Raw genomic sequence first — 17,218 nt, 5'->3', positions numbered from 1 at the left:
GAAGTTGTTGGCTTACTGCAAAGAACATTAATAAAATATCTCTGTATAGGCTTTAAAGTGTAAATGATAAAGTAAAAATAACACCTTTTATTTATTTTTATTTATTTTTTTAGAGAGAGAGAGAGAGTGAGTGAGGGGAAGGGGCAAAGGGAGAGAATCCTAAACAGATCCCTGCCCAGTGTGAGCCCCAGGAAGGGCTCTATCTCATGACCCTGAGATCATGACCATAGCCAAAATCAAGAGTCGGATGCTTAAATGACCAAATCATTCAGGCACCCCTAAGTATTCCTTTCATTTTAAGTGATTATATTTAATTGGGTATTTATAATTTGTATATTTGGTTTAACTTTATGTTTTATTTAATATAAGCTTAATATGTTAATGATATTTTTAAATATCATTAATGTATTTCAGTTCTTAAGTATGTAAGGCCTACAAATATCTGAGACCAAATATTTGCAGACATACTGTTGAAGTTTTCTTTAACTACTGAGATTATTCCTATTGTACCATTTTTATTAAAAAATAAATGGATACCTACTCATACATTAAACAGCAAACTATTTGCAAATTACAGACATTGAGACTACCTAATACCTGTCACATTTATAAAGATTGCATTTCATTAATTTTGTTGAACTTTAATTAAATATATAATGATTCAATTTCATATTAGAGTTTTATATTTTTAATTGACCTTGAGTAGTGACATAAAAAAATGGGGAAAAGGAACCTCACTATAAAGTATTAGAAACAAGAAGTAGGAGTTCCATCTGCTTTGGAAAAGATTGCTTCTTACCCATTAGTTGAATGTTTGTAAGCATTGTGAAAATTTCTCAAAGGATGTCTGTATTCCTTAAAGTAGATGTCATTTGTGAAATCAAATATAAATATTCATAAATTAGTGTGTGGGTATATACAATATTGATTTTTTAACAAGGTCTCAAAGTAGAGCATTGTTAAAAGAATAGCAAAATGCAAAAGGAAGAAATGTTTCATTGTCTATTATCTAATGGCACAAAAAGAGAAGTCACCAATTTGAATACTCTTTTATTGCAGCTAAAGAATTTTTTTAGTAAAAAATAAATAAATAAGCTAAAAAGCTTCTGTGAATCTTAATAGCGACTCAAGGAGAAATTGTACATGTTGCCCAACAATCTTATATAAAGATGCTCCTTTAAATAAAAAAAAAATATATAGGAAGTTTATTTGTGATTGAGATGAAGCTGATTGCTCATTCAAATCAAAATTAATTTATTTCAGGATGAAAACACACCTTTCATTTATAGTAAGTGATAATTCTATTAAAATTGTTGGTAGAATACTAAATTGCTAAATAAAATGTCTCAATCTAGTGGTTTGGCCTCTTATAAACAAAACTATGGACACAATTGATTAAATTGTTCAATTTTTACTTAAATATTTTACCATTAACTAAAATCACTCTAAGTTGGTAAGTTATATGTGCTATATCCTGTTGCATACATTTTCTTTAAAGTGGATTTTGAATTTTTTTGTTTCCAAAATATTTATATTTTTCCAAAGTTTTCCAACATCATATTTTACTTGCTTATGTACAGTATATACACAGTGTATATGTGTAGTGCCACTTAAACACTCACTTTTTGCAATAGTGCACTATACTTAAGAAAATTATAACTAGATAGGTTTTGTGTTAATTATTTTATTTTGGCACCTTACTATACCTTTTTAATCATCCATTTTTGCTTGAATACAATGAATTTAGTTATTTGTTTACTTAATCATTTTATTTATTTAGTGTATTATTTTGGTCAAAAACTTCTAGACATAAGAATAATTGATGGCATTTGATCATGTTATCTCCAAAAGTCAAGTGGCTTCAAAATGAAGGGAACCCTTGCGAGGACACTGGAGACAGTGTCTGAGTAATAGCGTAGTTCAAGCTTAACAGAACTGCTTGCTAAATTTAATGAATGTGTTGTCCCCATGTCAATAATAAGAAATCTAAGACATTGTGTATTTCCACAATGGTTCATTTGTGTTAGCTGAAACTGAGTTAAACAATGGTTAATTCACACTTGCTCTGACTTACTTCTCAATCATTATTTTTCACTGACTTAACTGGCTATTTATTTTAGCTGTAATTGAAGAATTAGTTGTCTAACTGACTAAACCCATTAAGAGTAGTACTTTTTTTTAAGCACGTAAATTTATTTATTTTCCCCCTTTTTAATTAACTTTATTTTAATTCCAGTATAGTTAGCATAAAGTGTTATATTAGTTTCAAGTGTACAATATAGTGATTCAACGCTTCTATACATCACCGTTCTTATCATGTAGGTGTATGCACTCTTAATCCCATTCACCTATTTCATCATCTCCCCACCCCCACTCCTCAGACCCCCCCTGGTAACCATCTGTTTGTTCTCTGTAGCTAAGAGTCTGTTTCTTGGTCTCTCTCTCTCTCTTTTTTTCTTTGCTCATTTGTTTTGTTTCTTAAATTCCACATATGAGTGAAATCATGTGATAATTGTCTTTTCTGACTTACTTATTTAGCTTAGCATTGTACTCTCTAGGTCATCCATGTTGTTGTAAATGGAAAGCTTTCATTATTTTTATGCCTTAATAATATTTTGTTATATAGCATATATATAGAGAAAGTGCATCTATATAAAGAAGATGCAATATATATATATATATATATAGTTCTTTGTCCTCTCTATTTTTTAAGTTTTATTTTAATAAAAATATGTATATATTTAGATTTTGGTAATGACGTTCAGAAATTTAAAAGACATTTTGATGAATTCTAGTAATTTTAGATATAGTAAATGAATGTCAATTTGTAGAAGTTGCTTAAAGATATATATTCCAGCTCTGACGACCTGTTGAGAATATTTTGAAAAAAAGTTTTGATAAATTCTAATTATTTTGTAAATAACAAGTGAATATTTATATGTGGAAATGGTTTAAAAGTATATATTCAGTTCTCTGTAGCTATAATGCACTTAGTTTACAAATAAGACAGTACTCATATATTAATATTTACATATAATGTATGAAGTTTTATGTGAATTAATAAAATTTGATACTTCTGTAAAAATGCAATATGATTTTAGCTGCAATACAGAATTTGGAAATGAGGTTAGTATAAAATGATGAATTTTTTATTGACTATTCATGAAATAAATATCAATATCTTATATTATAAAAATGTAGTCCTAATAAACATTTTATCTAATCACTTCCTATTTGCACTACAGAGGATCTCTCTTTTGGATTATTTTCACAAATCAGTTGTAAAATGTTACACCCCTTCCGATGTAACCTTCTAAAGGAAAATATTCATTAATAGGAGCAAAGAGAATTTTATGAATAGATGCTAAAAGTTGCTTCAAAAGTAAAGCAGAATGCTAAAGGCCATAGAATGTCATTCAAGTATATTGTTAAATTTGCTTAATTCCAAAGAATTGATCAGAGTTGTATTTGTTTTGTAGATTCGTTATAGCACCCATGAATGGTTAAATAAAAGGAGGGGAAATCAGTGACATACTAATTTGGCACTACTTCATTCTGAAACAGAAAACTTTTGATAATTCAGTAAACTACCTTGATAATCTGCCATATTGTACACAATTGTTATGTCAATCTTAATTAAAAATGGACATAAGTCCTGCCAGAAGTGGTAGGTTCAAAATGATTATAGTATTTAAATGTTTTGAAGATGCACAATTGTAAGATGCTAACATAAAAACAGAATAGAGAAAAGAAAACAATAGAGAGCTCAGAAATAAAAGTACAAATATATACGGTTAAATAATCTTCAACAACAATGCCAAGAACACATTACAGAGAAAGGATAGTCTCTCCATAAAAAGATGTTGGAAAACTGGATATACATAAGCAAAAGAATGAATATGGAACAGTATCTAACACCATACACCAAAACAAACTCAAAGTAGATTAAAAACTTAAACATAAGACCTAAAAGCATAAAACTCCCATAAGAAAACAAGAGAAAAGCTTCATCACATTGATCTTGGCAACAATTTCCTAGATATGACACCTTAAAAGCACAGCAATAAAAGCAAAAGTAGACAAGTGGGATGACATCAAACTGAAAAGCTTCTGAACAGCAAAAGAAACAGTTGGCAAAGTGAAAAAGGTATGTACAGAGTGGGAGAAAGTATTTGCAAACTATGTATCTCACAATGGGTTAATATCTAAAATATATAAGGAACTCATACAACTCAATAGCAAAAACAAACTAAAAACAAATAACTTGATTAAAAAATGAGCAAAGGGCTTGACTAGATATTCTCCAAAGAAGACATACAAATAGCCAACAGGTATATGAAAAAATGCTCAACAACACTAATTATCAGGGAAATGCAAATCAAAAGCACAATGAAATATCATCTCATCTTGTCAGAATGTCTGTTATCAAAAAGCCAAAAGATAGCACTTTGGTGAAGATGTGGAGAAAAGGGGACCCTTGTGTGCTATTGGTAGGAATGTAAACTGCTAGAATTTCTATGGAAAACATTATAGAGTTTCCTCAAAAAATTGAGAAATAGAACTACCATATGATCCAGTAACTCCAATTCTGAGTATATATCCAAACAATTGAAATTATGATCTTGGAGAGATATCTGCACTCCTATATTTATTGTAGCATTGATCACAATAGTCAAGACGTGGAAACAACCAAAGTGTTCATCGATAGGTGAATAAATGAATAAAATGGGGTATATATACAAATGTGATTGTTAGTTGTAGGGGCTAGGAGATGCAGAAAATGGGAGTTGCTTTTCAATATGTGTATATATTCTATTTCACAACTAGTAACTGTATAAACATGTGTTTCCAGAACAAATTATTTGGTAATATGCCATAAAGTTTAGAGCTTCAATTCAGTAGTTAAACTACTAGGAAGTTATCATAGCAATAAGTGATATGAAATGATATATGCACATGACTAATTATTACAGAATTATTTTTAATAATGAAAACCACAAGGTATAATTTCCACTAGAAAATTGTCAATTTGAGCTTGTAGAAGATTTAATGTAATGGAGAAATACAGTAGGAGATTATTTAAATAAATTAAATTAGAATATGTCCATTTTTTGATAAAAAGTTAAAATCTAACTTGCTTATCCCAATGCCTAGCACATAGTAGAACCTAATAATATCAAATAAGGTAAAAAGCCAGGCAAATAGGCAAATATTCATTTTTAATTAAATAATTGACATACAGTATTATATTAGTTTGAGGTGTACAATATAGTGATTTGACATGATTGCCATTTGGGACAAATGGATAGATCTAGACTTCCATTTGATTTGATACATTATGGAATGACCACCAGAATAAGTCTAGTTACCATCTGTCATCATACAAAGTTGTTATAGTATCATTGACTATATTCCATATGCTATATATTACATTATCATGTCTTATTTATTTCATAACCAGATTGTACCTCTTAATTAAATCCTTCACCTATTTTAGCCCATTCCCTACCCAACTCCCCTCAAGTAATCATCAGTTTTTTTTTTTTTTATGTATCTATGAGTCTGCTTCTATTTTGTTTGTTTGTTTTTGGATTCCTTATGTAAGTAAAACCATACTGTGCTTTGTCTTTCTCTACCTGATTTATTTTATCAAGCATAATACCTTCTAGGTCCATCCATGTTGTCCTAAATGACAAGATTTCATTCTTTTTTATGGCTGAGTAATATTCCATCATATATATCTATCATGAATACTTTTGTATTTTCATATCTTTGCTATTATAAATAATGCTGCAATGAATATATGGCTTCATCTATCTTTTCAAATTAGTACTTTCATTTTTTTGATAAATACCCAGTATTGGAATTATTGACTTAGATGGTAATTCTATTTTTAATTTTTTGAGGAAACTATACTATTTTCCACAAGGGCTGCACCAATTACATTCCCAGCAACAATGCAAGAGGATTCATTTTTTTCTATATCCTCAGCAACATTTGTTTCTTGTTTTTTTGATAATAGACATTCTGACAGGTGTGAAGTGATATATAACTGTAGTTTGATTTGCATTTCTCTGATGATTAGTCATATTAGTCACCTATTCATTTGCCTATTGACCATCTATATGTCTTCTTTAGAAAAGTGTATATTTAACTGCTCTGAGCATTTTTTAATTGGTCTTATTTACGTTCTTTGTATATTTTGGATATTTACCCTTTACCAGATATATTATTTGAAAATACATTCTCCCATTCGATATTTGCCTTTTGTTTTGTTGATAATTTCTTTTGCTGTGCAAAAGCTTTTTATTTTGATGTAGTCTCAATGGTTTATTTTTGCTTTTGTTGCCTTGCCTGATAGGACATAGCTAGATTAATGTTTTTACACTTAATACCATAGAAATTACTGCCTATGTTTTCTTCTAGGAGTTTTATAGTTTCAGGTCTCACATTTAGATCTTTAATCCACTTTGAGCTTATTTTTGTATGTAGGGTAGGAAAGTGATCTAGTTTCATTTTTTCCCCATGTCACTGTCTCATTTTCCCAACACTGCTTCCTGAAGGAACTCTCTTTTTCCTGTTGCATATTCTTGCCTCCTTTGTCACAGATTAATTGACCATATAAGCCCAAGTTTATTTCTGGGCTGTATTCTGTCGATTGATGTGTGTGTGTGTGTGTGTGTGTGTGTGTGTGTGTGTGTTTACAGTTCCATACTCTTTAATTACTATAGCTTTGTAATAGAATTTGAAATCTGAGTGTATGATACCTTCAGTTTGCTTCTTCTTTCTTAACATTGCTTTGGCTATTTAGGATCTTTTATGATTCTAGGCAAATTTTAGGATTATTTGTTCTAAAATGTAAAAAATGCTATTGACATTTTGATAGGGGTTGCATTAAATCTGTAGATTTCTTTGGATAGTATGGACATTTTAACAATTTTAACAATATTAATTCTTCCAATATATGAGCACAATATATTTTGTGTCATCTTCAATTTCTTTCATCAATGTTACTGGGTTAAATAAATTTTGGAGTACACATTTTTTTAGTGCCTTATAAGTTTATTTCTAGGTAAATTATTATTTCTGGTGGAATTGTAAATTGAATTGTTTTCTCAATTCCTCTCTCTAAGAGTTCATTATTAGTGTATGAAAATGCAACATATTTCCACATGTGGATTTTGTATCCTGAAACTTTACTGAATTCACTTATTAGCTCTAACAGTTTTTTGGTGGAGATGAAAGAGCTTTCTATACATAGCATCATGTCACCTGCAAATAGTGACAATGTTACTCCTTCCTTTCCAGTTTGTATGCCCTTTTCTTTTTCTTGCCTAATTGCTTTGGCTACATTCTCCAATACTATGTTGAATAAAAGTGGTGAGACTGGACATCCTTGTCTTATTCTTGATCTTTATGAAAGTCTTTCAGTTTAACTGTTGAGTATGATGTTAGCTGTAGGTTTGTCAGATATGGCCTTTATTATGTTGAGGTATGTTCCCTTTCTACCCATTTTGTTGGAAGTTTTTATCATTAATGGATGTTAGATTTTGTCTGATGTTCTCTCTGCATTTATTGAAATGATCATATAGTTTTTATCTTTTCTTAATGTAGTCTAGCATGTTGAGTTGACTGAGCCTATGTTTGTTGACAGACTTAAAGGAATTGACTGTAACTTAAAAAAATTACAGACATAGGAAAGGAGAAGCCAGTAGATGAATGTACTAGCTAAGAGAGTGTTGCATTATGGTCCTAAAACTCATGGGAACCCACCTATTTTAAATATTGCCTTAGGCTTTAAAAACTTTTAGAGAGTACCTTCAGTATTAGAAACCAAAAAGGATTTATATAATAAAACTGATGCCAGATAAGTACTTAATTTTTTTTTGGTTTGTAAATATGTTCTAATATCAATTGTCATACAATAATAATATCCAAACTTCATTAAAATGTTACATATATCAGAGAATTTTAGAATAAAAGAATTATCTTAGTGTATAAATGGTGCTATTTTTCCCTTTAAATAGGTATCCATTATAATTACTAATTTGAATCTGGAGAAAGTAAAACATAAAACACTCATTCAGAGTCAGTGATATAATTATCAATGGTGTCATAATAGCACCATTCTTGTTTTAATCTTATCAATTTAACAACTTACAAAAATAAGTTAAAGTTACTTTTGTATAAAATGGAAAATTATTATTTTATAATATTTAGATTTTCATAGTGCTTGATAATTCAGTTCACTTGTCTGTGTATAATAAGGTGATATTGAAGGTGGGTGTGAAATTATAGTTAATAGACAATAAACTGAGAAGAGAACATTTCATGACCAATTCAGTTTTAAGACCTGATTGTATAAAAAAATGACAAGGCAATTAGCATTATAGATTTAGTTCACAGTAAGAAATCCTGAATGGCTAATTCTTCTCACAATACTGAACAGTGTTGTAAAAATTAGATTACAGAAATTATAAGACACTCTATTGCCAGTATAAGTAAGATATAAGTAAAAAAAAAATTCTACAGGATTTAAAAGTTAACTGAGCTGGGATGCCTGGGTGGCTCAGTGGTTGAGCATCTGCCTTTGGCTCAAGTTGTGATCCTGGGTCCTGGGATTAAGTCCCACATCAGGCTTCCTGCAAGGAGCCCACTTGTCTCTCTGTCTATGTCTCTGCCCTCTTCCTGTGTCTCTCATGAATAAATAAATAAAATCTTAAAAAAGAAATAAAATAAAAGATAAATGAACAAAAAATCATAAAGTTATGCTATTTGACATATAACATATAAAGGAATACCTTGTAATAACAATATAAAGGAGAGCAGTAAGTCAGAGCTTATAGATAGGTCCATGGATTCTGTATACTTATTAAAGTTTAGTTGGTATCTATTTGAATTGGACTTATTAAATTTGGATGTTAAATGCAATCCCATTGAAGATCACAACATAATATTTTAAAAATATACACAGAAGGAATTTAGAAGCGAATCAAGAATTTGTTTAAAAAATTAAACACCCCAAAAAAATTAAACACAAAAGGAGGCATTAATAAAAAAGGCATTATTAGATGAAATGAGGGACCCCAAAAAACAACTATAAAATATGAAGAAAACAAATAGCAATTGGCAGAAATCAATTCTCCCTTATCAGTGATTGCTTAATGGAAATGGATTAAACTCTCCAACCAAAAGATAGTAACAAGAGAAAGGATATTATATAGATAGATTAGATAGATAGATAGATAGATAGATAGATAGATGATAGATAGATAGATAGATAGATAAAAGCATTGTTTTATCAAGACAATATAAAAATTAAAAACACATACACAAGATGGTTCTGGAAGGTAGGAAGCTGCAGGAATTTTCTCCCAACTAGATAACAATTGCACTAGCAGAATCTATCTGATGTAACTTTTTTGGAACTCTGGAGTGTATTGAAGGTTTGCAACTTTCAGGGGAAGGCTTGGAGGAAAAATTGCATTTCATTTCAGTCAATTTTAGCTCTGAGCACAGTTGTAGCTACCAATCCCCCATCCTGCAGCCTCCTGGCAGGCAACCATGCATGTGTTCCTGGATCAGCTTCACACACTTTGCAGGAGACAGGGTAGGTCAAAAGGACCCTGTCTTAAAACTGGTGAGTCTGTGTTTTCATTGGTGATTGCTGCTTCTGATCACAGAAATAAAAACGGAGGATAAAAAACAAAGACTAAGTAGCCATTTTTTTGCACCTGCCCCATTGTTACAAGCCCCTCCCCCTTCTGTTGAAGTGACTTCTAGGAAATTCAAAGGGTCAGTACTCAGTATCTGCCCTTTCATTTTTTTCCTTTTTCCCTTTTGAAAGCTAGATTTTAATGACTAGCACATTCAGAACAACTACATACACAGAAAAAATTAGAAAATGATTGCATGTGACTAGAGAAAACTATAGGCTCAGGAGAACCTGAGAATACCTACTGTTTAAACTCAGGCTGACTCTCAGCACAGAGACAGCCTATAATAACAAAATAAACAAATGTAAATTTTTAAAAATAACACAAAACTGCAGAGACAATGTGATTTCCAGAGAAACAACATTATTAGATTCAAATATCTAATGTTCAAAATATAATCCAAGAAATAAAATAAAACAGGAAAGTGTGACCCATTTAAAGGAAAAAATTAATTAACAAAAGAAATCCTTGAGAAAGACCTAATGGAAGATTTATTAGATAAAGTGCTCTCTTAAAGATGCTGAAAGAATTAAAGGAAGATGCAGAAAAAGTTAAGAAAATGATGTATAAATAGAATAGAAATATCAAGAAAGACATACAAAACCTAGGAAAAAAAGAATTTCTGGTGCTTAAAATATAGTAAGTGAAATGAAAATTCCAGTAGAGGGATTCAAAGGCAGATGTGAACAAGCAGAATAAAGAACCAGAGAACTTGAAGATAGGCAATAGAAATGATCAAGTCTGAAGGATAGAAAAAAGACAGATTGAAAAAAAGTAAATAGAACTAAAGGTAATTTTGGGATAGCATTAAACCAACCAACATATACGTTGTGGGAGTCCCAGAAAGAGAAGAAGCAGAGAAAGGGGCAGACAGGATGTTTGAAAAAAAAATGGCTGAAAACTTCTCAAATTTGATGAAAGACAATAATAGAAATATCCAAGAGCTCAACCACTAAAATAAAATCAATATAAATACCCAAGAAGCTCAAATAACTTCAGGTAAGATGAACTAAAAGGGACTCACATCAAGAAACATTGTAAATCAAATTTTGAAAGACAAAAACAAAAAGAGAAAGTTACCGGTAATAATAAAAAATAGTACAGTTGCCAAAGAAAACGATTTGGTAATGCCTCAAAAGCTGAAGATAGAATTACCACATTACCTTTCCATTCCACTATTAGAGATTTACAAAAATAAATAAATAAATAAAATAAAATTAGAATAGTCACAAATGTTTTGTATTTACAATGTTCACTTAATGATTTTTCAACCTTACAATGATACAAAATTGATACACACTCACTAGAAACTGTATTTTTAATGTTGAGTTTGGATCTTTTTGCAGGCTAGTAACATGTGGTCCATATTTTTTCATGATTTTGGGCAGTGGCAGGGAGCTGCAGCTCCCAATCACTCATGCAATCACAAAGGTAAGCAATTGATATAATTATAATTGTTCTGTACCCAGACAACATTTTTTTTTTCAGTACGGTATAGTACGGTATTAAGCAAGTTACACAAGACATTTGACACTTTATTATAAAATAGGCTTTATGTTAGGTGATTTTGCCCAACTGTAGGCTAATTTAAGTATCCTGAGAATGTTTAAGGTAGGCATGGCTAAGCTATGATGTTTGGTAGGGTAGGTGTATTAAATGCATTTTTTACTTACAATAATTTTAACTTATGATGGGCTTATTTGGACATAACCCCATTGTAAATCAAAGATCTTTACTAGTACAATTTTAATTACACAATTATTTATAATTAAAAGGTAGAAACAATCTAAGTGTTTATCAGCAAATAATGGATAAACAAAACATGGCATATACATATAATTGAAAATAATGAGCCTGAAAAAAATAATGAAATTCTGACACATGCTACAACATGAATAGATGTTGAAACAATATGTTAAGCAAAATAAACTGATACTAAAGGAAAAATATTGTATGACTCCACTATATGAAATATCTATGCAAATCCACATTGACAATTAGAGCTTATCAGGTGCTGGGGGGAAGGATAGACAATAATTTTATAATGGCCATAGAATTTTTGTTTGGGTTGTTGATAGAGCTTAAAAGTAGTAATGTTTGGGATGCCTGAGTGGCTCAGCAGTTGAGTGCCTGCCTTTGACTCAGGGCGTGATCCCGGATTCCGAAGTTCGAGTCCCACGTCGAGCTGTTTGCATGGAGCCTGCTTCTCCCTCTGCCTATGTCTCTGCCTCTCTCTATGTGTCTCCAATGAATAAATAAATAAAATCTTAAAAAAAAAAAGAAATAGTGATGTTTGTACAACATTGTGGATATGTATGATGATGCTGAATTGTATACTTAAAATGGTTAAAATGACAGATTTTGTGTTATATGGTTATATATTTTTGTGCCAATAAAAAAACGAAGTCTCCCAATCCACCAAAATATAAAATAAGCAAACAGAACAATAATAACAATAGACATGCTAATCAGGAATTAGATTTTTTAGAAAATTTTGACTCATAGAGATGTATTTATAAGAAGTTAATTAACAACAAAAAAGTAGTTAATAAGTTATTTCATCAAATGTAGTGTTTCATGTGAAACAAAAACAAAAATGATATTCTTTGAAATTCTGATTTTTCTGAAATGTGACTTTTAAAAGCATTAAAAATATAAAGTCATATAACTGATTAAATAATTTTATTAGATAATGAGCTCCTAAATGCAGGAATAATTTCATATTTTAAACACTATTAAGGACCTTAAGAACTTTCATTAATGTGTGTTATACTTATTGATATTTACTATATCATAAAAATAAATAAGTATTTTAAAAATATGGATTCATAAGCTAATTTTTAAAAATAGACATGTCAACATAAGCACTTTATGTAAAAATATTATTTGGATAAGTATATGTACATTATTATTTTACATGTGTGAAAATCTGTTCAATATCTGGCTTTAAAAAAAAGACACAGATTCTCTTCTTTGCCTTCTGCATTCTATTTGATAAGATACATTATTTTGCTTTAAAAATATGAAGGAAATCCAACCTCACACAGATATGTAGCCAGACAGGATCTAACTAATCCCTGAAAAAGTCTAAGAGACCCCAGGGCACTTCTACCCACACTTCAGAACCATAAATCTATCAGTAAACCAAGTTACCAAAAGATCCTCATCGTTTATATGACAGTTATATATGATGTTAACTATATAGATCCTAGTTAGAGTTATATTCGTTCTCCAGAGCTTAATATGAATGACACATTTGTTAGGAAACAATCTCAAATATACATATTTTAGGATAGCTAAGACTTTTCTGTTTTCCCACAAAACCTAGCTTATCTTTATCCTTACTATATCATAATCAATTTTACTTACTATTCTTCTCACTTATTAGACCACCAGCTCTTATGGGGCATCAGAAATGCTGTCCTTTCACTAGTTAGGGCCAAGTCACAAGCTAAGCCTACAATGAATAACTCTTTAATGAATGCATGAATGAAATGGAAGGAGTGGATGAAGGAAAATATTTGAAATTCTGTTAAAAGGGAATATAATATCTTCTTATAAGACTTGAAGACAATAGAAGTGTCCGTGTTCTGAGAGGATTTGAAAGGAGAAGAAGTGAGAAAATTGTATTCACTTACAGTGGTGAGTAATTTGACATCTTACAGACCTCTGGCTGTTATCCCAGACAGTTAAAAAACAGCATTTTTTTTCCCCCGCCCCCCCTTTTTTTTTTCAGTTTGCTAATGTCATTTTAATGATAGCATTGCTTTTATATTAATCTTAGTATTTAGGATCTGCAAAAACATTTTATAGAAACAATCTAACTTATTTAAAAACAACTCCCTAAATTGAGATACTATGGTAGAAGAAATAAGAAAGAAAAGAAAATGCCCACAACTGAATAATAAAAAAAATACACTCTCTAGCCACACAGACTATTATGACTTCTTATACCTCCATCAAACCCCTGACAGGTTGATTCTATCGTTGCATTTTATTTATTTATTTATTTTTAATTTTCCTGTGGTTTTATGTTGATTTTAAAATTAGGTCTCTGAGTTTATGCCTACATGCCCGCATATAAGGGACATAGAAAGATGACATGTGGCCTGCAGAATACAGATACAGAATCTTGCCATTTCTGTTGAAGTTTTGCCTTTCTCCAGTTAATGTACTGTACCTAGAATTTGTCATTTCTCTCCCTACAGTACTGTATGAGGAAGGAAAACATAACCTTCCGTGTTTTAAAAAATACAGAAATGGGGGTTAAATGAGTTATCCATATTCAGTCAGCTAACATAGAGGAAAAACTTCTGCATCTGGAGTCTTTTTCACTTCATTGCCCTCCTCTTTCCTCTTCCTCTCACCAACCCAACTTTATTAACCTGGATGTGTGTCTCCTCATCCCTATCATAGTTTGGATGAATGCATAGCTGACTTTGTGGATCTTCTTACATGATGAAGCATCTGGTGGTGGCCCTGGAGCTTCTGGCACTCTGGTGAGTTTGCCCCACAGCTCAGTGCAGATGGCCGAATTATTGATGGAAATGATGGCCTCCTGCGTGAATGGCTGCCACAGGGACAGCTTCTGCCCTTGTGTTTCTAGTACCAAGCCCCACTCTCTTACTCAGGGAGGAAGAGTGGCTATTTATGAGGCAGCCACTGGATGGGGCAACAGTGCATACTTTGTAAGAGGACATTGACTTAATTGCCAAATATAATAGAGATAAATTAAAGTGTTTCCCCTAGTTCATATTTTGAAGCAAATTGCAAGGTTCAAATTCAGATTCTAAGTTAAGGTCTGAGTTTTCATTAACTAGCATACCTGCTCTACAATTTGTATTAATTGCATATACCTCTCTATTCACTTTAAACAGCATGCGTCACACACACACTACACAGTCCAAGGGCTAAACGTAATAATTAATTCTTATAATAGGAAGTAGAATACCAAGTTATCATTGTCATTTATGATAAAAATCCTCTTTCTAATAGATCTTATTTGTTGGGCATTTCTGGTCTGAGTATGTATATGATCATTTTGCTTCAATGTGGCAATTTGAAAAAAAATGATAGTTTATGGCATTTTTCTCCTTGTTTCTGTTGCTTTGTGATTGTTGGAGTTACATTCATCAAACAGCACATTCATATGCAGCAACATAATTGTGGCCGTTTCGTGTCTATAATCACTTAAAGAGAATGAGTGGGGATTAGCCCTTAGCTGGAGTGTTTAAAGAGGGAAAGAGGGAGCTTTAGTGTTTAAAAACAGATGAGCCATTTTCTACCTCCAGATTTCTTGCAGGATTTGTGCCTAGTCTGATTTTCTTTAGATTGAGGAAAATGCTTCTATCTATGAAGAATTTAAATGAGTACATTATACAAATGTTATATTCAGGTGGAATGTAGTATTATATAGTAGTCTATTTAAGGGATTCAATGCCTGGAAATCCAGCACAATGAAAAGTTCCATTCCCTCAGACTTTTTTGTTTTATAGACAATGTGAAAAGATTGCTCTAAAAATGAATTCTACATATAAGAGGAGGCTCCCCCTTTTCAGGTATGTTTGTAAATATGCGGAAATAAGTGAAAATGATAATACCACAAACACGTCAGCATCGGATTTTAATTAGACGATGTTCTAATGAAGAAACATCAGTTAGTGATATTTCTCAATTTTTTTATTCTGTGTGTGTTTTTTTTTCTTTCATTAGAGAGGCAAGACTCTACTCTCTTTTCAATGTGAGGAGTGGGGTACACAGCTATCAGAGTATCTAATTTGGAAAAAAAGAAGACGTCAATGTTGAATGACATTTTTTCCTTTTCTTTTTAAATTGTCCTTCTCACATGTTTATTGTCAAAAATGTCAGCTTTAAGATGAGGTATTTCAGGAGAAAATCCCTCTGCTTTCTGTTTTAAATTCTTTTTTTATGGTATAGGATTTATCAATGACAATATGCATAGTGAGCAAACAAGATATTCAGCTTTTCCATATATATCTCATTTTGCTCAAGTGTGTTATAAAAAGTGTTGGGAAAGAGGTGAAAATTGCATTCAGCAATCAAATGCTGTATTCAACGTGTCCACTATTCTACTATGACTGACTGGGTAAAGGAATGTCCTACCTGGTTCTTCATCTGCCTCATTTATGGCCACTGAGTAATTCTACAGGATGGCTCAGTAATAGCTTTGTGAGTCAAGATACTGCATTTCTAAAATAGGAACAAAATGACCCATCCAAATACATCACGGAAATTCGATGGGTATCAGGACATGAAGAGGGAAAACCAGAGAACTAAAGAGGTTTTAGGTAAATAATAATAATAATCATCATCACCATCATCATCATCATCCTATTTATATGTTGAATTATGTTCCCAGTCCTATACTAAAAGATTCATATCCCTTAACTTTACTCCCCATAATTCTGCAATAAAGGTTTATTTTTTTCAGCAGAGTGAGGAAATACAGCTTGCCTAAGATTACCCTGAAATAGGGGAGGGTCCAGAGTGCATTTATTATGACTATGAAATTGAATGTAAGGAAAGGTAGATATTTGATATTTGTTTATTACCCTAAAGTTTACCGAATGCCATCATACTACCATTTGATCCTTTCAGGAGCTCTATGATATACAAGTATTATTACCCCAGTTGTACAGATGAATATGTAAATATTTAAAACAACAATAATCACAAGCCTAATAAGGCACCAAGCCTAATGTAGGAAAGAGTTTAGTGTTCTACGAAGTCAAACCAGTTGGCTTGGAGCACTGATTGAACATAAAGAATATAGATATATAAGGAGAAGAAAGATATATATTCTGGAGGCCAATTCAGATGAGGATTCATGGATTTTTATATTTATTCTTGTTCTACAGGTTACTGGAAGAAATGTGCCTGGAGGGGAACATGGGAAGAAAAAAATATTTGAGGAAATAAAGGTGGCTTACAAAGGCTTTGTGTGTTGGCAGAGTTCCGGAAGAGCTAAATCCACCCACAGTTAAAAGAGGCTGAGAGTTTATGAGGAAAAGAGCCCTGGACCTGAAGGCAGCTGCTGTGGGTGTCAGGCCAGGCTCAGACACTCACAAGCTGAAGGATCTTGGGGGTCACATAACTTCTTGGGGACTTATTTTCCTCACTTGTAAAATGAGAGTGTTGAGTTATACAATGTCTAATGGACTTACCGACTAAAAAGTTTTGACCCTAGAGTTTAATTATATTTCAAGCCTCATTAGGAAGCTATTACCAATAGGGAGACAGCTCAATGGGCTCTCCAGAGAAGGAAGAAGCCCAGAATATCTCCTTTCTGCTCTCATGGTGCCTCCACCTGGACACCAACATCAACACAGGCAGGAATCATACTTGCCTGCTACTTTGTCCCTACCTGTCTTCCTTGCAATCCATTCAGGTAAAAAAAAAAAAAAAGAAAAGAAAAAAAGAAAAAAGGAAAATTCTGAGGAAATAGGAAGATCAGAAAAAAAAGAAAAGAAAAGAAAAGAAAA

The 17,218-nt window shown here is 31.7% G+C and overlaps 1 protein-coding gene across 13 annotated transcripts in view; it reads left to right on the top strand.

Annotated features, from left to right (window-relative positions):
* Nucleotides 1-16,669, top strand: part of LOC144307364 (uncharacterized) — a 74,352-nt gene extending 57,683 nt beyond the window's left edge. For 8 of the 13 annotated variants that reach the window (XR_013374451.1, XR_013374397.1, XR_013374502.1 and 5 more), the window contains 4 exons: nt 11,063-11,147; nt 13,279-13,358; nt 14,133-14,215; nt 16,595-16,669. Coding sequence is in view for 3 of the 13 variants with exons in the window: in XM_077887337.1 (XP_077743463.1) it covers nt 11,063-11,147; nt 13,279-13,284 (91 nt within the window). In the remaining 10 variants the exon portion in view is untranslated. Of the gene's footprint in view, nt 1-11,062; nt 11,148-11,861; nt 11,966-13,255; nt 13,359-14,132; nt 14,216-15,211; nt 15,275-16,594 lie in introns of those variants that run through there. The other 5 variants (XR_013374401.1, XM_077887231.1, XR_013374433.1 and 2 more) reach the window with 3 other exon arrangements.
* The last annotated feature ends 549 nt before the right edge of the window (nt 16,670-17,218 follow it).

The sequence above is a fragment of the Canis aureus genome, chromosome 1, assembly GCF_053574225.1.
Source record: "Canis aureus isolate CA01 chromosome 1, VMU_Caureus_v.1.0, whole genome shotgun sequence".
In the NCBI taxonomy this organism is placed as follows: Eukaryota; Metazoa; Chordata; class Mammalia; order Carnivora; family Canidae; genus Canis; species Canis aureus.
The sequence above is the reverse complement of the archived record's forward strand: the minus strand, read 5'-3'. Positions and strand labels throughout refer to the sequence as shown.